Source organism: Fringilla coelebs (assembly GCF_963513975.1).
Source record: "Fringilla coelebs genome assembly, chromosome: 18".
Classification (NCBI taxonomy): domain Eukaryota; kingdom Metazoa; phylum Chordata; class Aves; order Passeriformes; family Fringillidae; genus Fringilla; species Fringilla coelebs.
This window is the reverse complement of record NC_140044.1, coordinates 12,605,954-12,626,685: the sequence shown is the minus strand read 5'-3', so window position 1 is coordinate 12,626,685 and position 20,732 is coordinate 12,605,954. Positions and strand designations below refer to the sequence as shown.

At 53.3% G+C, this 20,732-nt stretch overlaps 1 protein-coding gene across 1 annotated transcript; it reads right to left on the bottom strand.

The window, feature by feature from the left end:
- Positions 1 to 274: 274 nt before the first annotated feature.
- Positions 275 to 20,484, bottom strand: ZNF341 (zinc finger protein 341). The gene is made up of 15 exons (XM_084218004.1): positions 20,446 to 20,484; positions 16,446 to 16,556; positions 15,187 to 15,374; positions 14,024 to 14,176; positions 12,885 to 13,118; positions 11,441 to 11,636; positions 10,839 to 10,923; positions 9,647 to 9,837; positions 8,563 to 8,750; positions 7,372 to 7,580; positions 5,091 to 5,187; positions 4,225 to 4,357; positions 3,326 to 3,437; positions 2,462 to 2,532; positions 275 to 1,253 (listed from the first exon to the last, which is right to left on the bottom strand). The coding sequence occupies exons 1-15, from the start codon at positions 20,474 to 20,476 to the stop codon at positions 754 to 756; spliced, it is 2,499 nt and encodes an 832-aa protein (XP_084074130.1). The 5' UTR covers positions 20,477 to 20,484; the 3' UTR covers positions 275 to 753.
- Between the last annotated feature and the right edge of the window lie 248 nt (positions 20,485 to 20,732).

Here is a 20,732-nt window from a genome sequence, read left to right as displayed (position 1 = left end):
AACAGAGGGGTCACATTGAACTGTTCCCAGGGATTGACTCATTGATGTCTAAGGCGCTCAGAAATCCCTGCATCTGGGGAAAAACCATGAACAAACACTGTGCAGAGAACAGCACCCAGACAGAAGAGCCCCCCCCGCCCCCCCCCCCCACAGATTCCCACACACTGACTCCACAGGTGAGGTCCAGGGTGTTTATAACTTGTAGTACAGACACGGTGATCTTTCTACTGAGACAGACAGAGAGAAGATACCAGACAGAAGTCTATCAGGGTATTTCTGAACAGTGTTCCCAAAGGATCTCAGGATGAACTTGCTTCCACTAGGAAGGATGTTTGCTCTCAGAAGGGCCACCCAAATACTGGGCAATACAGTTTTTAGGCCAGAAAAACCACAGATGGGACAGGCTGTGATTTGCAAAGCCACCTGATTTCAGCAGCTCTGTTTGTTGCAAGTTTGCATGGTCCTTCTTCTTCCCTGATTCAGGGATCTTTGTCTTTCTTGCCCTAAGCTGACCCGTGGTACAGAGGGACAAGAAATAATGGAGCCACCCTCTTCAGCGCCTTGTAGGCATCAGCAGCCTCCAAGCAGTCCTCTGCCCAAGGATGGGAAGAACCGGTGGAGATGGAAGCCATTCCCTCCCATATCCATCTACCTCCCCAGAAGAGCTTTGGTCTTTTCCACAGGGATAAGATTGAGCACCGAGTCGGACAGTGCCAGCAGCAGCCCCCAGCCACACAGTGGCTGCGGGCGTTGTCACTCGGAGGTCTGGATGTACACAGGCACAGCCAGCATGGTGCAGGGCCCGTCTGAGGCCGTCTGCAGCTCTGCCAGGGCCAGGTTGGAGGCCATGCTGTTGGGCTGCCCAGGGACCAGCTCGGGCTCCGCAGCTCCTGACCCGCCAACCACGATGGACAGGACGGCGTCCGACTCCTGGAAGGGCTCCTTGGTGGGGCCCCCCTCGGGGGAGCTGCCCCCGGCAGCGCCGTCCTTGAGCTCCGGCAGCCCCAGCGCCAGCCCCGCCTTGCGCCCCCGTGCCACCCGCTTCTTCTGGGCCTTCCTGAGCTGGAGCTCCTTGTCCTTGGGCGAGCCCAGGCGGCACTTGTGGTCCCTCATGTACTTGTGGCGCGTGAAGCCCTTGCTGCACGTGGGGCAGCGGTATTTGTAGTTGCCGGTGTGCGAGCGCTGGTGCTCCACCATGTGGGCGCGGCGGCTGAAGGACTTGTTACAGTACTGGCACTTGTGGATCTTCATCCCTGCACACAGAGGGAGCTGAGTTAGACACAGCCATCCCACTAGAGAGAGCGGGACAGCTTCAACCTCCTCCTCAAAGGAGGTGCTCCCTGACCAAAGGCAGGAGACATGGTGCCACACACAGTAAAGGGTGGTGGCTACAGCTTCAATGTCTGTGTTTAACCATAACCACTTATGACTTTGTAAAGTCATAAAATATCCTGAGGTGGAAGGGACCCACAGGATCACCCAGGGTAGCTCCTGGCCCTGCCCAGACATCTTAACAATCCCACCCTGAGCATCCCTGGCAGCGCTGTCCCAACGCTCCTGGAGCTCTGGCAGCCTTGGGGCTGTGCCCTGGGCAGTGCCCAACACCCTCTGGGGACAGAACCTTTCCCCGATCGCCAGCCTGAGCCTCCCTGGCACAGCTCCAGCCATTCCCTGGGTCCTGTCACTGTCACAGAGAGCAGAGATCAGTACCTGTCCCTTCACTACCCCTCAGGAAGAAGCTGCAGACTGCAAATAAATATTCTTGCCTCAAGTAAGAGCATTAAAATAGCACCAGAAAAACATGTCAAGTTAATTGTGATGAAAATGCAAAACAATCTTGAAGTATTGGTTTTTTCAAATGTATTTAGTAAATAAAGAAATTTTCACTTTTTTTCCTCTGCAAAATATGAGAATGTACAGTCTGAAAGAGCCCATGACTGCACTATCAGCCCATCCCATCAGATCCCACTCTGCAGGGCTTTGGACACAAGGAAAGATGTCCAGTCTTACCCTGAGATAAAAGTCTGATTGTCCCCCCTGGGGTGTAGGAATAAATAATGGGAAAAAATTATTTGTCTTTATTAGAATTGGGAGCATCATTTTTAGAACACAAGAAGGGAATCAAATCCCATGAGATTTTCTTTTGCATGTGAGATGGGGCTAGGGAGGAATGGACAGAGCACTCTGGATATCCACTTGATAGCAAGCAGACCAAATAATCCAGTTCATTCCTGAGTCTCATCAGCAGGCCCTGCCTACAGATTATATTGTCTTAGAAACCTGCCCAAAGTTTAGACATTATTCTGAAGAGACACCCACTTAAACAGGCCTGCAGCAAAACAGAGAGAAAAAAATTGAAAGCTAGTAAATGATTCTTATTTCTCAGGCTTAGTCCTTCTGTCTGTCACATGCTCCTACAACACTACAGGGAATCCCAGTGACTGCATTCCCAACCACTCACCTGAATGGGACAGAATGTGAGCCTTCAGCTTGTCAGGCCTGTTGAACTCTTTATTGCAGCCTGTGTGGCTTCTGCAACAACAACAGATACTGGTGAGATGGGGGAACCAGCTGAGGAGCAATGCATAGACAGATCCCAGATCATAAAGACATCCATGACCCTTCTCCTTAGCAGCACCTAGATGTTTTTCTTGGTGCAGCCTCAGCAGGAGTTCCACTATTTCAGCCTTTCTGGGGAGGGGCAAGGACAAACAGGCTGCCACAGGGACATGTGGCTTTTCCTAAACTACACATGGTCTGTGTCTCACTTTGAATGCTCCAAAGTGCAGCAGGTTCAAGGTCCCAGCTGGAGACAGAAGCATTTTGGAAGGAGGTATGAGGTTGGTTGGAGCAGGGAGAAGCCAGCCAGCCTGGGCTATCTCAGAAAGTCCATGGCTGTGCCATGGCTTTGAGACTGCACCTTCCAAAACTCAGTTCCCTCTGGCCTGTACAACATGTCCTATGTTGTCACATGCTTTTGGATGTGACAAAATCACGTCACATGATTTTGTGACAGTGAGTGAGAGGTCATCACCCAGGGAACCTCTGTAGTCAAATAATGCTCCTTCTCCCTCTAGTGCTCCCCCAAGCCTCCCATGAAGGTAGCAGTTATTTTACAGGGCTGATAAAGCAATGAAATGTGGCCCTGCAGGAAGTCAGTAACAAAGAACTGGGACTCTCGGGTCCCCAGTTCAACAGCACACAGCATTCCAACCTCCCCAGGCAGCCTGGGAGGTGCCACAGTGTCCCCTAGGACACCTGCAGGACACATTCCCCCCTCCCCACCCTGTACAGATATGCTGTCATGTTCAGACACACTACATACGAGAAGGGACATTTGTATTTCTTGAAGGGCTCGTGGATGAGCATGTGGCGCTTGAGCTTGTCCTTGCGATTGAACGCTGCGTCACACACCGAGCACTTGAAGGGCTTCTCACCTGGGGAGGAACAGACCAGGCCTCAGGGACACTGCAGCCACACAGGCATGCTCCTGGTGGCCATGGACAGGCCACCAGGCCAGCTGTGCCACACTACAAACTTCCCTGCCCTATGGATAAATCACACAGAATTTGGTTGGAAAAGACCATTGAAATCATTGAGTTCAACCTATAATCTAACATTACCATGTCAACTAGACCATGGCACTGAGTGCCACATGCAGGCTTTTCTCAAACACCTCCAGTGATGGTGACCCCACCACTTCCCCGAGCAGCCCATTCCAGTGCCCAATCACCCTTCTGTGAAATTCTTCCGGATGTCCAGCCTAAACTTCCAGCCTAAACTTCCCCTGGTCAAACTGGCACAGCTTTATCCTGTGTCCTCCTGTCCTGTTGCTGGTTGCCTGGGAAAAGAGACCAACCCCTACCTGGCTACAGCTTCCTGTCAGGGAGTTGTAAACAGTGATAAGGTCTCCCTTGAGGCTCTTTTTCTCCAGGCCAAACAACACCAACTCCCTCAGCCACTTCTCAATAAAATAAGAAAATGGATGGGCACAACCCATGCTACACTCTGCTCCAGGCTCCTTAGCTCTGCCACCACAGCAAGTGGGGAAGCCACCTGTGTTCCCCATTTCTAACGAGTGCAGAGCTGGACACCAGGCTGAACCAAACCCATGGATCTGAAACCACATTACTACAAATGACTCTGTCATTCCTGCTACCAGGGCACAGGGCAGCTGTGGCTGTGGCACAGAGGTGGGGAGCCCTGGGAGCAGGGGAGCCATACCCGAGTGGATGTGGGCGTGCAGCTTGAGGTAGTGCTCCCGCCGGAAGAACTTCTTGCAGATCTGGCACTTGAACTTGCTGCCCCCGCCGTGCGTGGGGATGTGGCGGCGCAGGTACCGCTCGCAGGGGAACACCTGCAACACAAACAGCTCAGAGGGGAACACCTGCAACACACACACACAGCTCAGGGGGACACCTGTACCACAAACACACAAAACCACAGCTCAGAGCTGGCACCACGCACAGGACATCACGGAGCTGGCACGAGGGGTGTAGCCGGAATAGAAAATGTAAGAATCATGGAATGGTTTGGGCTGGAGGGGACCTTATAGATCAACCAGTCCTGCTGCTGTAAGCAGGGACACCTTCCACTATCCCAGGTGGCTCCAAGCCCTGTCCAACCTGGCCTTGGACACTTCCAGGGATGGGGCAGCCACAGCTGCACTGGGTAACCTGAGCAAGAAGCTCAGTCACTGCTTTCCCAGGAAGGATGCACTGTGAAAACCTTCAGGATTGTATAATGAAAGTATAGATAGGGCTTTAAAAACAAGCCAACAAAAATTCAAAACAGAAAAAGTGCCAAAACTTTCTTAAGAAACACATAAGCTGAAACCTTGCTGTCAATTATGTAATGCTGTGCTGAGGACCAGCATCTCAGAAGGATGCCCAGTCTCCCACCGAAGCCAGCAGTAGGATGAGCTGGGCAGGATCCCCAGCAATTCCTGCCTTCCCCACAGAGTTAACTTCACTTTCTGCTTCATCATAATCTGTTATCCAAGGCTCCTACTCATGGAGCTGAGGGTTCCTGTCCCCCTCAGAGCCCCTGCCAGGTGTTCAGGCCTGGCTCAGGCTGTGGTCAGCACTCACCTTCTGGCAGTGAGGGCAGGGGAAGTTGTGCGTTGCTGTCTGCAGATGGTGCTCCAGGGCTTCTGGGGTGGAGTATTTATTGACACACTTCACACACCTGCATGTGGAGAGAAAGGACAGAGCCTGTGAGCAAGGCTACTGCAGCACACCCCACACCACAGACACACCTGCCCAGCCCAGCCACCTTCCAGGGTGCTCTTTGACAGGATTGATACAGAAAAGAACCACTCAGGTGCTCTAAAACCTCAGCAACCCACATGCCAGTTCACACTCACACTTAGCAGCCTTCAGAGAGGGAGATGCTGGAAAACTGGGTGGAGAAGCCTTTAAATACTAGAGCACTTGCCACAGGCTGCCATGGGAGCACCCAGACTTGAGCACATATTCCACACTGCTTCCTTATGGAGACAAGCCTTAGATAAGGACTTCACTTTACTCAAATACCTCCTTCCATCTTCACTGCTTGAAAACATCAGCCCCCAGAGAAGAAGCTGAGAGTGGGCACACAGCATGGCAGGGGTCACACATCCTGGCAGTGTTTCTGGGGCTCTGCCAAAGCTGATTGACAGCAGGCACTGGGGACAGGCACCATCAGCAGTGAGGACAGAGGCACTCACACTCTGCTCCTGCTGTGAAACCCTTTTTCCCTAGGTCAGACTAAAACCTCCTCAAGCTCAAGCAGGGCTCTGAACTCAGGGATCTCCACTATCAAGCTGCAGAACAAAGCTCTGTACTGCAAGGATAACTAGAAACCATGGTCTAGGCAAGAATTAGCAGATATTTATTCCATGAAGTTCCTAAGTGACTCCAGTATCACCTGGGCTTCCTACTCTCTCTGAACATTTCCATGGGCATTCCAAAAGCTATGTGGAGCTCTTTGTAGAACTCCTCACACTTTCTCTCCACAGGAGTAGAAAAGCTTTCCAAGAAACAGACCTTTTTGCAGCAAAGGGTAGGAAACTTTTTTCTGGGCATGGCATCTACAACTGTTCCAGACTGCAAGGCAATTTGTATTCTATTGACATCTGTATGGCAGTTGTCTTAGTCAAGTGGGCAGTTTGCCTTATCTCTTCCACAATCACTCCTCCCTCAGGAGGGGACCCCTGCTGATAACAGGATATTGAATGTCCCTGCATGGCTGATAAGAGCTACAGCATCCCACTGGGAGATGTGAGCCCAGAGGGAGGAGCCAAGCATTCCTACCCAGATATAATCTGGAGATTCTGGAACACCAGCACAGCCTCTCCACTGCATTCCCAGAGGAACAGCAGCTGCCTCTGCCCCTGGATCTTCAGAGGCAGACTGCACCTTTCTCCAGGATCCCTGCTCCAGCAGAACCACCCCTGGCACTGCAGGAGGGCTGCAGCCACAATTCCAATGGCCCTGCTGCCAGCACCCTGACCCACAGGGTGTCAGGCTGTGTTCTGACTCTGGCAGAGTTGTTCCAGTGTATTGCATTGTTTTATTTTATCCTTTTTTTTTTCCCTTCCCTAATAAAGAACTGTTATTTCCTGCTCCCATATCTTTTGCCTGAGAGCCCCTTAATTTAAAATTCATAGCAATTCGGAGGGGTGGGGAGGGTTTGCATTCTCCATTTCAGGGGAGGCTCCTGTCTTCCTCAGCAGGCACCTGGCTGTCCAAACCAAGACGACAACCCACAATCCCTCACAATCCCTTTGCTGCAGGTGAAGAATCACAGGAAACAGGCTGGGAAGGGCTTCCCAGGCTCTCTGACCCAGCCCAGGGCAGATTCAGCTGTGTGTATTTGTTCTGGTTTAGGGTCCTGGTTCCCTGGAATCTTCATTGCCCTAGCCAGCAAAGACTAACTAAAAGCAAAGGAAAGCTCTCTCACTGTCCACAGACAACACTGTCCAGGAGAAGGATTGTGGGGGAGTGAGTGCAGCTTCTGAAAACAAACTGTGCACCACTTCTCTCCCCCTCCCTTCACTGTCAGAACCAGACTTAAAGGTGCAAAATTTATTTCTGCAATTCAGCATCATAAAGTCACCCCAGTACACCATCTCACTCTTGACTGATCATCAGAGGAGTTGCAGTGACAGGATCTTCCCACATAAGCAATCCCAGCTTTTCACTGTCATTCAGCCTCCCTACATTCACGGTGCTTGGCCTTTGCAGTCTGGTGGAGGGAACCCCCCCATGTGCCACCTGGGTGTCCAAAAGCTCGCTGGACACAGGGCCCCCTGTCCCCTCTAAGGTCCCACCAAGCATGCTCTGCACCCACTCACTCCTACAAGCCTTGTGAGCAGCGATTGTACTGTACTTGTACACGGCCATGTCCTTCTTGGGGCTGTGCTGGGGCAGCAGGCTGTGTGAGTACTGGTGCACACCCAGCTCGTACAGCGAGGGGAAGTCCTTGCTGCAGAGGTGGCAGCGGTAACTCAGCTCCTCCTGGTGGCTCTTGATGTGCTCAAGGAAGGACTCCAGCTTCTGGAAGGTCTGGGCACAGGTCTTCACCACACATTTGTACACCTGGGAGAAGGGAGAGCAACTGGAGAGGCTCACCATGGAAACAGGCAGGGAAAGCCCTTTGCCAACAGGCAGAACTGCCTTCCTTTCTAGAAAGAAGCACAGACTGTCAGGGTACACCCCTGAGAAAGCAAGGTGGGACAAAATGGTGCTGATGTGAGATCCTGAAAGCACTCGAGTGGATGGGACCATAACACCCCAAAGTGATTGTCCCAGGACCCAAGAGCTGCCACTTACACTGAAAACTTTGGACTTTACAGAATCATAAAGGTTGGAAAAGACCTCCAAGGTCATCGAGTCCAATCTTTTGACAGAACACCACCTTGTTAACTAAACCATAGCAAGTGCCAAGTGCAGTCAGTTACTGTGTTACACTTCCAGGGGAGGATGACTGCACCAGTTCTGTGGACAGCCCATTCCAATGCCTGACAACCCTCTCAGTAAAGCAATTCCTCCTGATGTCCAACTTGAGCCACCTCTGGAACAGCTTGAGGCTGTTTCCTCTTGTCCTCTCCCTCGTGGGAACAGAGCCTGACTCCCCCCTGGCTGCAGCCACCTGTCAGGAGTTGTGGAGAATGAGAAGGTCCCTTGTGAGCCTCCTTTTCTCCAGGCTGAGCCTCCCCAGCTCCCTCAGCCCCTCCTCCTCTGCCTTACTCTCAAGAACCCTCCCCAGCTCTGCTGCCCTTCGGTAGGCAGGCTCCAGCACCTCCATGTCTTTCTGGAAGTGAAGGGCCCAGAACTGGACACACTTCACTTCTTTGCTTCCTCTCTAGCCACCCAAACCTGCTTGGCTGAATTTCTCACTCAGTTTTCAAAGGAGTTTTCAAAGCCACCCAGCCACACAGCTACAACCCTGAGAGCAGAGCTGCATGTGAAGAACTAGCAGCTCTACAGACCAAAAGGCTCAGGTCAAACCCTGATAACAGGTGCATTATATGGAGCCAATCCCAATATTGCCACCCACCCAGGCATCCTCTGTCCCTACCTGCTCATTCTTGTGCTGTGTCATGTGGGATTTGAGCTGGAAGTAGGTGTTGAACTTGCTGGGGCAGAACTGGCACTGGTAAGAGCTGTCAATGAGCACAACCTGCTTGGCCTCCAGCTTGGCCGCCTCGCTCTCCTCCAAGGGGCTCAGCTCCTGGGCCGGGGGCACCGCGTTCCTGGGGGGCAAACCTGGAGAGAGGGAGAGTCCCAGCCTGCCATGAGACAGCTCTGAAAGCTGCTCTGCAAGCACCCTGCTGCCAGCACACACCAGGCCAGGCCCTTCCTCCCTTTCAAAGATCAAATCAATCTCACTAACAGGGTTGTTTAAAATTTGTAGACATATTAAGGGCTTTGACCACTCCATCTTCCCCTCCCTAGCCCATTCTCTTTTTCCAGGGATCTAACTGTGTTCTGTGGAGCAGTCAGAGAACAGGCCTCCACCAGTGAACCAGAGCCAGATCTATTCCCACCACTGGCAGGAGACAGGAGGTAAGATCCAGCCTGTGGTTCACAGCCCATGATGCATACAGAGCTCCAAGTTGTCCCTTGTCCTAGACATGACATTGCCACTGCATTCCCTCCCCTGCCAAGTCTGAGGCCACCAGACAAAGGGCATCCAGACACCAGCAAGGAGCTCTTCTCTGCCTCAAGCATTTACAGGTAGCCACTGTGGGCAGACCCAGCCTGGGCATGACCTGCACAGTGCAAAGCCAGAGCAGTGGGCTATCCTAAACCAGCAGCTGTGTGTCCCCTAGGCCAGAGCTGCCAGGTGTGTCTTGTGCATTGCCAGGGCTGTACTGCCAGGGAGTGAGAAGGGGAAGACACCTGGCCCTGTTTATGCACATACTGGGACAGAGCGTGGAGCCACTGTCTCCAGCAGCACCTGAACCCACCACAGGGGTATGAAATGATGCAGCTTCCAGCTGGAGCTGAGCAAATGCCACTCTTAGTGTGAGATGCTAAACACTACCAAGGAATGCAGACAGCACACACAGCTCCCCTCCCTCCCTGTGTGGAGGTGCAGAGACCTGCAGCCTCCTCACACCAGTGCTCTGCCCCACACACACCATCCTCAGGCACCACACCTGTGTTCTCCTCATCCTCAGGCTGGCTGGGGTTCAGGGCCATGACCTGCACAGTGATGGAGTTGCGGGAGATGGTGCAGCCCAGCCCTGGAGGCCACACCTTATGGGTCTGCATGTGCTTCTTCACGTTGGACTTCTGGGCAAAGGCACGGCCACACACGATGCACTGGAAGGGCTTCTCACCTGTGTGACTGAAGGAGAAGGCAGCAGGTCAGCAGCTGGTGGAGACAGGAAGCAGCCCCCAGGCAGGGCCTGTGGGGGGGACAAGGACAGTGCTGGGCACTAGGTCTGGCAGGTCACACCTAGACCCACCAAACAAGGCTTTGAGACCTGATTCACCAGAGGAGGTGCATTGTGAGAGGCCTGGGGAAATGAGGCTGGTGCAGACAAAACACCTGTGCTCTGGGAATGACAGGGGATCAAAGGAAGAAGCAGGAGAGCAAAACAGCTCTGCAGCAACATCAGGGTCCCTGCACAGACCTTGGGGACCTCATCACTTTCTCAAGGGTACAAGCCTTTCCTTCCTTGTCACCCTTCTCCCTCCTGCACTCATCTTTTCTAGCTTGCAGCCCCCAGATCTGCCTGAATGTGCTCTCTGCTGCCCATAGCAAAAAGGTCTTTCTACTCTGCCCTTTTGCTTCAAGAGAAAGTAAGAGTCCAGGCTAGGAAGAGGTGCAAAAACCCCCACTTGTTCCTTCTCATCTGTTCTGAGTCCAGATGACTCCACTGGGGGAAAAACTCTGCAGATTTCAGCTTTCTCCCGCCAGGGAAAAACTCTCTGATTAGAGCTCCCTGTATAGAAACTGAGCTTGGCTTACACTTTGCTAACAGCAGCAAACAGGAAGGCTGCAGCTTGCTAGGGAGGGAAAGGAAAGGAAAGGGCAGAGGCAAGCAGTGGGAATGCTGCTATTCCAGTGATCAGGTGACAAGAAGTTTTGCAGTCAAGGTCTCATCAGCAAGGAAAATGAGCCTCCAATCCCAGCTCATAATCAGCATGAAGATTACATCCACAATACAGCCTTCACTCCAGTCACTGAGGAAGAGGTATCCTGGGGTGAGAAGAAGGAAGAATCCCTCCCATTGCAGCACAGATTCTGGGACAAAGCAAACTGGGCTGCACAGACTCCCTCAGCAGAGCTGTGCCCTGCTCCAGCCCAGTCACTCTGCTGTGTGCAGGGCAGGGCACTGTTACCTCCTGATGTGCTGCTGCAGGTCAAAGTTCTTGGTAAAGGCCTTGTCACAGTATGTGCATTTCAGCTTGGGGGACTTGGGCTTGCCTGAAAGGAAGAACACACACAAGAATGAGATCATGTGGCACAGCCCTGTCCCCACAGTGTCACAGGGCCCTCACCCCAAGACATGACTGCTCAGGACCAAGAACAAAGAGCTTATAGGAAGATAAGATCTGCCTGGCCAGACTGGGGAGTGGTTATGGGAACAAACATTCATTAATACAGCCTGAGACAACTCTACAAATCCTGAGTAGTGTAGTCTGCTGAGGCAGGGCATCCCCCCCTCAGGCAACAACCACTGCCTTCCAGGAACCTTTCCAGCTACCAAGCACCAACCTTAAAGGTGCTCTGGGCAATGGGAAAAGACATAGCATGAGTGAGAGAAGGGCCTCAGCTCTGTCTCTGCTATGAACCCCCCAGATCATCCACCAAGTTCATGCAAGGCCTTGTGTTCTCCTTCCAGAGCTGCACAGCCAATGCCACCCTTCAGGAAGCCCATGGCTCAGCAGCCCAGCTGGGACAAACCCAGGGACCCTCAGGGCAGGTGCTGGAAGGGACTCACCTTCCTGCAGCCCACTCTCGTTCTTGCAGCGGCGAGTTTTGGCAGCAGCAGGGGAATCAAAGCCAACCACAGAGCCTCCTCCTGCACTGCTCAGGGGGGTGGGAGCACTGGTGCTCTTGGCCTTGAACCCCTGCTTCCCAGGGCTGTACACGGGGGGAGAGGGGTACACTGGGCTTTCCACACACTGGCTTGGTACCTGTGAGAGGGCAGTTCATCAGTGGAACAGGTTTGCTACAGAGCCTAACTTCTATCAACATACCATGCCCTAACTTCCATCAACACCCACACCAGGCTGCAATTGGGTTGACTTTTCTTCTGACAAACTGGATCAAATTTCTGGTTCACCAGGCAAACAATGTCTCTCTAACTAAAACTGACACCCTACACAATGTGAAACTCTCCTGCTGAACATCAAAAGCATCCAGAAGTTATTACAGCAGGAACAGGGCAGCAAAGAAACACTCTGAGGGAGCTGTCTTTGAGCCCCATCTATGTCCCATGCCTGGAAGAGGTTCTTATCCCTCTGGAGCAGGATTCAGAAGGATCACTGCTGACCCTGTGGGTTCACACCAGTCCTGAAGCAGGGATCTCCAGGTCCTGCTGCCTGTCGTGGCAGGACTGCAGAAGGGAAGGAAGGCATAAGGAAACTCCAGGTGCCAAAGCACAGCTGTTTATGTCAGCATCAGGATTAGGAAAGAACACTTAAGAGACAGAGTAATCAGTCTGGGATGATAGTTTAAAGGCATTTCTGCTGACCACTCTGATAAATTAACACAGACTATTTATCCAATATCCCCATCCATTCCTGTCCACTGCCACTTCCAGATCAGATTCCAGTTACACAGGTAAGGATGCCAAACCTCAGCCACACCCAGCAGCTCCTGTTGTGAAGGGCAGTGTAAATGTAGAGACTGCAAACAGTTTATCCACCAGTAAAACCACACCTTGCCTGTGCCATTCTTTAGCAAAAGCCGCCTTGACAAGCTCATTGAGATTTAGACTGGATTTTTCTCTCCACATAAGCTGAAGTGTGCAGTGTGATGCTCTGTGCTTCTATAGAAGGTGAGGCCCTCACCTCTGCTCCCTCTCACTCCCAGCATATGCAGGTATCCCTCGGCCAGAAACAAATGTTCAGGTCTCCTAAGCCTGTGCCAGCCCTCTGTCTCTCTTAGCTGTTTCTCCTGTTCTCAGAATCCTCACCATCTCACTGATCTCCTGTTTGCTGCCTTCTCCCAGAGAAAATAATTGTTGCCAAATAACCTAGCCCATCTTCCCACACTGTAACTCCACATTCCTCAAGGCCAGATTGAATGGGGCTTGGAGCAATCTGGTCCAGTGGGAGGTGTCCATCCCAAAGGCAGGGGATGAGCTCTAAGGTCCCTTCCAACACAACCCATTCTGTGATTCTCTGAAGACAGATCCTTAGGAGCAGCCCTGGCCTTACCTCCATGGGTGGGTAGGGCTGCATGCCCAGGGTCTGGATCTCCACGGTGCTGGACGCTGCCATGGGAGCAGGGCCACTGTACACCTCCACCACGCCGCTGCCGCCGCCGGGCTGCCCGGGAGCCGCCAGGCTCGGTGGGGGAGGAGGAGGCTGCGGAGGGGGAGGCGGCGGGGGCGGGGGCGGCGGAGGGGGCTGGGACAGGTAGCCAGCCCCGGCGTGCATACTCATGCTGCTCTGCAACCAGAGAGACACGACACGTTGGAAATGCAGCAGCCAGGAGCTGAGGGGCTGCTCCCTCACACACGTTCCCCATCCCAATCTGCCTGCAGGAACAGCAGGGATGTCTTGGCACACCACAGCACATCCAACCGGCAGGTGGGACCACACTGTGCTGGAGCCCTGGAATGACCTGCAGGTACACACTGCCTCCTCCACAACCCATGCCTCAAGCCCCACTGCTTTTATTGATTTGTTTTTAAAGCTTTTAATCCTTCTGGTTACAAGGAATGTTTTCAGAGCATGGAGAGCGTCTACAGCCCGGCCAGTCTGGGGACAGCCCAAACAAAGCTCCCAGGAGGAGAGGAATCCATGGAGAAAGCTGACAAGGGCACTGGAAGCCAATCATGATATGGGGGCTCAAAAAAAGCTGGAGAGACCACATTACAAAGATCTGAGCATCCAGCAACAAACAGGTTTGTGAGCAACACCAAGCTGTGTGGTGCAGTCAAAACACTGGAGGGAAGGAATGGGCATCCAGAGGGATCTGGACAGGCTTGAGAGGTGTGTCTGTGTGCACTTCAGGGAGTTCAACCAGACCAAATGCAAAGTGCTGCACCCGGGTCAGGGCAATCCCAAACACAGATGGGCAGTGAATGGATTGAGGGCAGCCCTGAGGGAAAGGACTTGGGAGTGTTGGTGCATGAGCAGCCCAGCATGACCCAGCTGTGGGCACTGGCAGCCCTGAAAGCCAACCAGGTCCTGGGAGGCATCCTCAGCAGTGTGGGCAGTATCCCTGGAAGTGGTCAAAGCCAGGCTGGACAGAGCAACCTGGTCTAGTGGAAGGTGTCACTGCCATGGCCAAGGGGCTGGAATTGGGTGAGCTTTACCCATGACTCCCTGGATCCACACGTGCCCCTTACCTGCACCGGGGGCTGCACAGCTGGCATGGGCTGGTCCAAGGAGGTGAAAGCAGACATGGCTGACATCAGCACCTCGTCACTGACCAAGATGTTCCCCTGCACCAGGGTCTGAATCAAAGGTGATGGGGGAACTGTGATGTACGTAGAGATTTGCTGAAAGAAAAGAAAGATACACTGTTAACCAGCAACAGGACAAAACCATACCCAAAAAACAATGACACTGCTTTTTCCTGAGCCTCAGGGTCTCTGCTTTCACCGCCTCTGGTCAGCAGTGAGCCACAGTAATTATCTGCAGCTTCCTGCTGAGTCCATGGGAGTTTTTAGCTCCACAAATGTTCTTCAGAAAGGAGGAAAAAAATATCACAGTGGCTCAGAAAGTGGCCATTGGTGCAAATAAAATCAGGGGTTATTAAACAAGATCTGCAGGACAAACTGTTCACGGACACGTTCAGACCTCTACTGGGTGCTTGCTCCAGCAAGGGAAGGTGGAAAACTCAGGGAGGCTGCTCTGGCTCAGATGGTGAATGTCAGGCTCATCTCTTCAGACTGGACTCAGGTTATAGCAGGGGAAGGAGGCTGTTGAATTTCTTGGCAGTAAATAACCTGTGTTTACAGCCCTGTGAAGAAGCACCATCCACTGGGACTACATTAACTTGCAAAAACAGTTGGTTTGAAAGCACTTTGGAAGCCACAATTGCAGGCACATTACATGTCATGCACCAGGGACTCCCACTGGAGGATTCTCCAGGGAATGAGAATTACTCCAGAGGGGATATTCCCACAACAGTCATCACACCACATTACATGGGCTTATTTGCAAGAGTGAGAGAGAAGGGATGCAGGGACAAAGCTGCTGCACTTCCACCCACGAGCCAGACCACAGCCCAGGGGACAGCAAGAGCACTGTGAGAGTGAACCCAGGCTTGTAACCAGGCTCTGACACTGGGGCTGTTCAGCAGAGCCAAGGTCTGGCTGCAGCACAGACAGAACACGAAACCCCTTCTGTCCTGTCCTGAAAAAAGGCTGTCAGACACTTCTGCTGGAGGACACCTCACTGCAGAGGGCCCCATGAGGTGAAAAGCCAACAAAGGGACAAAACTGAGCCTCCTAGTCATGAGACACCACTGGATCTTCACCCCCAGCCCCAAATCCCAGCGCGGTACCTGGCGGGCAGCACTGGGAGCCTGCTGCACCGAGGTGATGGATGGGGTGTACACGCTGTTGGTGGCCAGAGATACTGAGGAGAGGGATGGGGCACTGCCCTGGCACTGCTCTCTCTTGTGAGTCATGAAGGCAGGCAGGGAGTTGAACTGCTTCTTACACTTCCCACACAGGAATACGTCTTCATCATCTGCAATGAAGAAGAGCAGAGCTTCAGGCCTTCTCCTGCTCTCTGCAGTGCTCCACCCAGCACCCACCTTTGGATCTCAGCTCCTCAAGGACATCCTTGTCAGGAGAGAGCAGCTGCAAGGGTCAAGCTGTCCCTCCTCCCCAAACTCTCCCTAAAACCAAGTGATATAACTGAGCCCATCTTAGCCCTGCTCCCACACACAAACCCCACTGTGTCCCTGGGACACACTAATCCCACTGTCTGTCTTCTCATCGCAAATACAGGAACAACCAACCTTGCTCCTGTAGCACCTCTGTTTTTAGTCTAAGCAGTCCCTTCCAAAGCATCAGCATTATGCTGGCTGAGACATTTTGTTACTCAGACTGCACAAAGCACAAGAAATACCTTGGATTAGGGCACAGAGTCACTGTCAGCTTGTGTCCTAACACCCCTCCACAACACTGCTGGGTTTTGGCACCTATGCCTGACATTAGAAGCAGAAAGAAGACAACCCAGTTACATGTCCCAGCTGAAATCTGCAGCGTTAGCAAACCACACACCATTTGCACTCCATCAAGGCAGACTCACAAGGCTGTTCCCTGTCTGAGTCACAGCCTGAAGTTGACCTTTTTTTGGGGGACACAGACTGTAACTCCTTGGGGAATAACTCTCCATCCACCCAGCAAATTGTAGTCCAGCACTGTGAGGGTTCACATGCACATAAATGACCAGTTCCCATAGTCATTCACACAGAGATGTTCCAGGACTAGAGCACTTGAGCATCTCTAGAGGAGGAGGAGTGGATATTAAACAAAAAACATGAACAGTAACAGGAACTAGATGTGAGGACAGTGGCTTCTCCCTCCCTTTGTGTCTTTACTGGAAGCTCATGGTCAAGTCTGTTGCCATGACTGTCTCCAAAAACATCACTGCTCGCTTAGGCACTTGTCCCTTCCTCCTGCTCACTCTGGTCCTGCTGAGGGCTCACAACGCTCACGGCAGTACCCCACACACCCCAGCTGTTCTGCCAGCTGCAGGGGAGATGTGCAGCCCTCCTGCCCTGTCCTCTGTCCCAGTGCCAGCAGGACTCACCCATGGGCTGGATGGCAGCGGAGGAGTTGACATTGGGAGCAGACGGGTCTGTGACACCTCCTTGCCCATCCAGTAAGGACTGCACAGCCAGCACTGTCTGATTATCCATCCCTGAAAGGAGACATAAGCATGGATATGAACTGAACACAGCCACACAGGGGTGTTTGGGCACTGGAAGCTCATTCCTGAAACACCCTCCAGCTGCTGCTCCCTCCTCCCTGAGCCACTCTTACCTTCTCACCCTCTACTCCACAGCACCAACTCCCACACAACAGCAACACTCCCACCTGTCTTCAGAACTGCTTTGGTGCAAAAAGAGAAAGGAAGAAGGGCAGGGAAAGCCAAAAGGTTTGGTTTCAGGCCACTAGCTGCAGAGAGGAAGGATGCTTATAACCCTGGGTATGAAAAGAGCTGAGAATATCACAGGGAGTGTGGGGATGTCACAGGGCAGAAGCCTGGGTGGAACTGCCCGGGGATGCAGCACAGACACTGAGCTCGGGGCAGACAAAATCCTTGTGTGCAGCTGCTCTCCCAGCAGCAGTGTCACAAATGCCTCCCTGCTTCCAAGGCCAGCATTCCCAGATCTGATCAGACACAGGGCACACATACCCAGTCAGATTTGTTGTTAGAATCAGCTTACTTGCTTTGGCACAAACATTTTTCACTACAGCTAAAACATTTTCAAATATTCCAGATAAATACAGGAGATTGGGACTGCTCATCTAGGGAGACAACCCGGCCAGCAGCACGGGATTGTGGATTAAGCATGACACACTCTATTTAGAAATTGAATGTAAAGACACAAAGGACAACCTGATTTTGGGAGAAAAAGAGCAAAAATGGGTGATTTTTACCACTCCTTCCTATCACTCTTATGACACAGAACTAACAAAGGAAGCAAATGGCACAGCAAGGTTGTATGCTAGATCCTGTTGGTTCAGAGAGAGAAGAAAGCTGGGGGGTTCTTAGGCGGTTTTTCACTTCCAGATCTTTGCAAAACGAAATTGCAAAGCTCTGAACTCAGAACTGCCACAGGAAAGGAAAATCAATCAGTCTGATCACTCCTAAGCAGTGAGGTGAGGACTGTGCTGAGATGAGGGGAGGCTGCTCAGCAGACAGCAGCAGGAAAGACAGTGAAGCACCATAGCAGATCACAGCATAAGGGACCAGCACAGCAGGAGCATCCACCATCCCAAGTTCCTCTCCCAAAATTTCTCCTGAACAACTGGAATGTTACCTTCATGGTGGGGAGTACCCATATAAACGACTGCCTTTTAAAGATACCCTAAATACTCATTTCTCCTGTATGTCACATTAAGATTCTGTGAACACCTTTTTCATCCTTTCTCTGAGGAGATGCTGCAACCCCTGCTCGTGTCCCTGGGAGAGAGCAGAGCACCATCCTCCAAGGGCACAAGCAGCTGCTGGAAGGCAGCAGATCCCAGTATATCACACACTCCCATCAAATTCCCACCATGCCTATGGGAAGCTTTTCACACAGATCACAGAGACACAGCAAAGCTGCAGGTCCAGTTCAGCAAGCCTCGATTTGCAGGGAGAGCTGGAGGCAGCCCTGCAGCTCAGCCCCGCTGGCAGAACACTGCTGGGAGGATCTCCTCACTCCAGCCAAAGCCCTGCTCAAAATACACCTCCCCCTGCACAAAGAACTTCTGCTCAACTGCAAAGGGAGCACTGCAGCCTTCTGATGGCACAGCCAAAGCACAGAGTGGCATGGAGCAGCGCTTCTCCAGCAAAAATAAGCTAGGAGGAAAAAACCAATCAAAAATCCAGGTGAAGTATGTATGGGGATAATTATGACTGCACAAACAGTACCACTCTTGATATGCCTGGCACTGGGCAACTGGGTTTCCTTCTAGCCCAGAGTCAGATCTTCCAAGGAAAAAAGCCAAACAACTGCCTTGATGCCAAGAGGAGGAAGAAGCTTCAGGAGAGGCCAAGACCTGAACACAATGATGCAGCAACATCGTCAGTGTTGCACTCAGCCTCTTGATGGAGAGAAATGGCCCAGGACAACAGAAGCATTTATCTGGCAATTCAGAGCCCCTGCACTTCACTGAGGAACTGCACACTACCACACTTCCCAGAGGGACACCCCTGAGAACGTGGCTTGCAACTCATGAAGACAAGCTGGCAGTTACTTGGTTACACGGATGCCAGTCACAGCCATGCACAGACTCCAGGAGAAAGCTCTGGATCAATCCTGCCCTGCCTACAGCCAGCACCAGCCTGCAGGATGCTCTTCAGCCATAGAACTGAAAAATCCCAGCTCCCTCTCTCCTGGCAGCAGAAGGAGCTGGGGTGCCCAGAGCCTGGCAAAACTAAAGGGAATTGGGGAAGCCAAGATAAAAGCACATGACTACTGATCTGTGCTTTTTTTCTTCCCTTTCAAATTTCTGTCAGCTGGAGATGAAGCAGGATTGACCATGTCACCCAGGTGCTAATTTGCCCCTGTGATAAAGCTTTTTCCTGACAGGAGCACCAGATGCTTTAGTGACAGGTGAAAATCCACCTGTGCCCTGCAGCACCCTGAGACCAGGCTGCTCTAAGAATGCCAAGTCACCATCGACTTGTAATCCAATTAACAAGACAAAACAAACAGGCTCAGGCACTAAAAGCTGCCAATTGCTGCGGGCTTAAAAAACCCCCACTCTTTTTCAATTTGCTAAAAAGCTTTGCTCTCCTGAATGCTGAAGGGAAACTAAAACAATGAGGAGCTGATTGCAGAGAGGAAATAGGGACCTGATTCTACACGGGGGTGCTGGCAAATGCACCAAGTGACCTGACAAAATCGAGAAAAAAATATTTATTCTCTGTGCCTCTCTCTGCTGCAGTCACAGGCAATATTCAAAAGCACAGGTAACAATCCCGATGTCACACCTTCCAGGCAGTGGTATCATGTAAAGGAAAATACATCTGTAATCCAATTTATGAAATCAATACCTAAGAAATAGTTTCTCTCCAAAGAAAGTAGCCCCTAGCCCAATGTCAGACTGCCACAGCTTGGCACCTCACCCTCAGATGGCACCTGGCTGTAACAGTGTTCCAACACTAAAGTGAGGTGCATCTGAGCACAACCTGTTCACCCACACAACAGGCACTGCCCAGGCAGTGCCGAAGAGCACAGTCACGCCTCAAAATACACATGCAAGGGCCATCACCCACCCAGGCACTATCCCTGGGGCTGGCACAGAGCATGGCACAGCAGGGGGACCAGCACTGTGAGCCCTGGGGCACTGAGAGGATGGGAGACCCCAGCATGCAGGGACACGGGAGGTGCAGGGGTGGTGAGAATGCCCTGGGCATTGGTGGTGCTGCTTCTTGGGCACAGAGACAGGGGTGAGGGGAATGCCCCGGTGGGCACAGGAGCAGGGAAGGGGTGACAGGGGCTACAGCAACCCGGACAGGATGGGGATGGAGTGTCCAGGAGCACCAGGGGCAGAAAGGGGATGGAATATCCAGGAGCAGCAGGCATAGGGACAGGGTGGGGATGAGGCGCCGCAGAGCAGCAGGCAGAGGCAGGGAAGGCATGGGATGCCTTGGAGCGTCGGGCACTGGCACAGGGTAGGGATGCGGTGCACCGAGCACAGGACCCGCGGTTAACGAGGGCTGCCCGGTGCACAGGGCACTGCGCGGGGCGGTGCGGGGATGCCGCGGCGCACAGGCAGGAGGTGGCACAGGGCCGGGGACGGAGGTGACAGTGGCGCCGCAGGGAGCCGCGGACGGCGTGGCGAGCCGCGGGCTGCGGCGGGGGCTGCCGGCGGGGGCTGCAGCGGAGGAGCAGCGCGGGAGATCAGCCCGGGGCTCCCGAGAGCGCCACACGCCGCGCCGGGCCGGGCCTCACGGGGCGGCCCCGCGGCGGCCCCTGGACCCGCGCGGCGGCGGCGCTGGACAGGGGGAGCTCGGAGGAGCGGGGGTCGCGCACCCCGGCTGTCGCCGCGGCCCGGGAGGTCCCGGCGCGGCCCCGGTCTGGCCCCGTTACCTTCCAGCGCCTCGAAGATCGCCTGCGCCATCTTGGAGCGGCGGCGGCAGCAGCGCCGCCAGGGGGCGCCCGCCGCCCGCTACGGGCCCACAGCGCGGCAGAGGTGGGGGAGGCCCCGGGGGCGGGGGGAAGGGGTCGTGTTCAACTTGGGGCGCGGCGGAGCGGCACTGAGACAGCCCGCGCAGACCGGGCAGGGACCGCCCGGTGGCCGCCCCTGCCCTGTTTGGGCTTCCGGCGCGGCCGCGGCGGCCACGACCCCCGGCCCATGACCGGGCTGTGCCGTGCCG

Bases quoted from the DNA above. Each gene is read 5' to 3' on its own strand.
- ZNF341 (XM_084218004.1), bottom strand. From the start codon at position 20,476: ATGGCGCAGGCGATCTTCGAGGCGCTGGAAG. The intron at 15,375-16,445 runs GTGAGTCCTGCT...TCTTCATTGCAG, and splicing joins CGCTGCCATCCAGCCCATGG to ATGATGAAGACGTATTCCTG. The intron at 3,438-4,224 runs GTATGGCTCCCC...GTTCCTCCCCAG, and splicing joins GCACGCCCACATCCACTCGG to GTGAGAAGCCCTTCAAGTGC.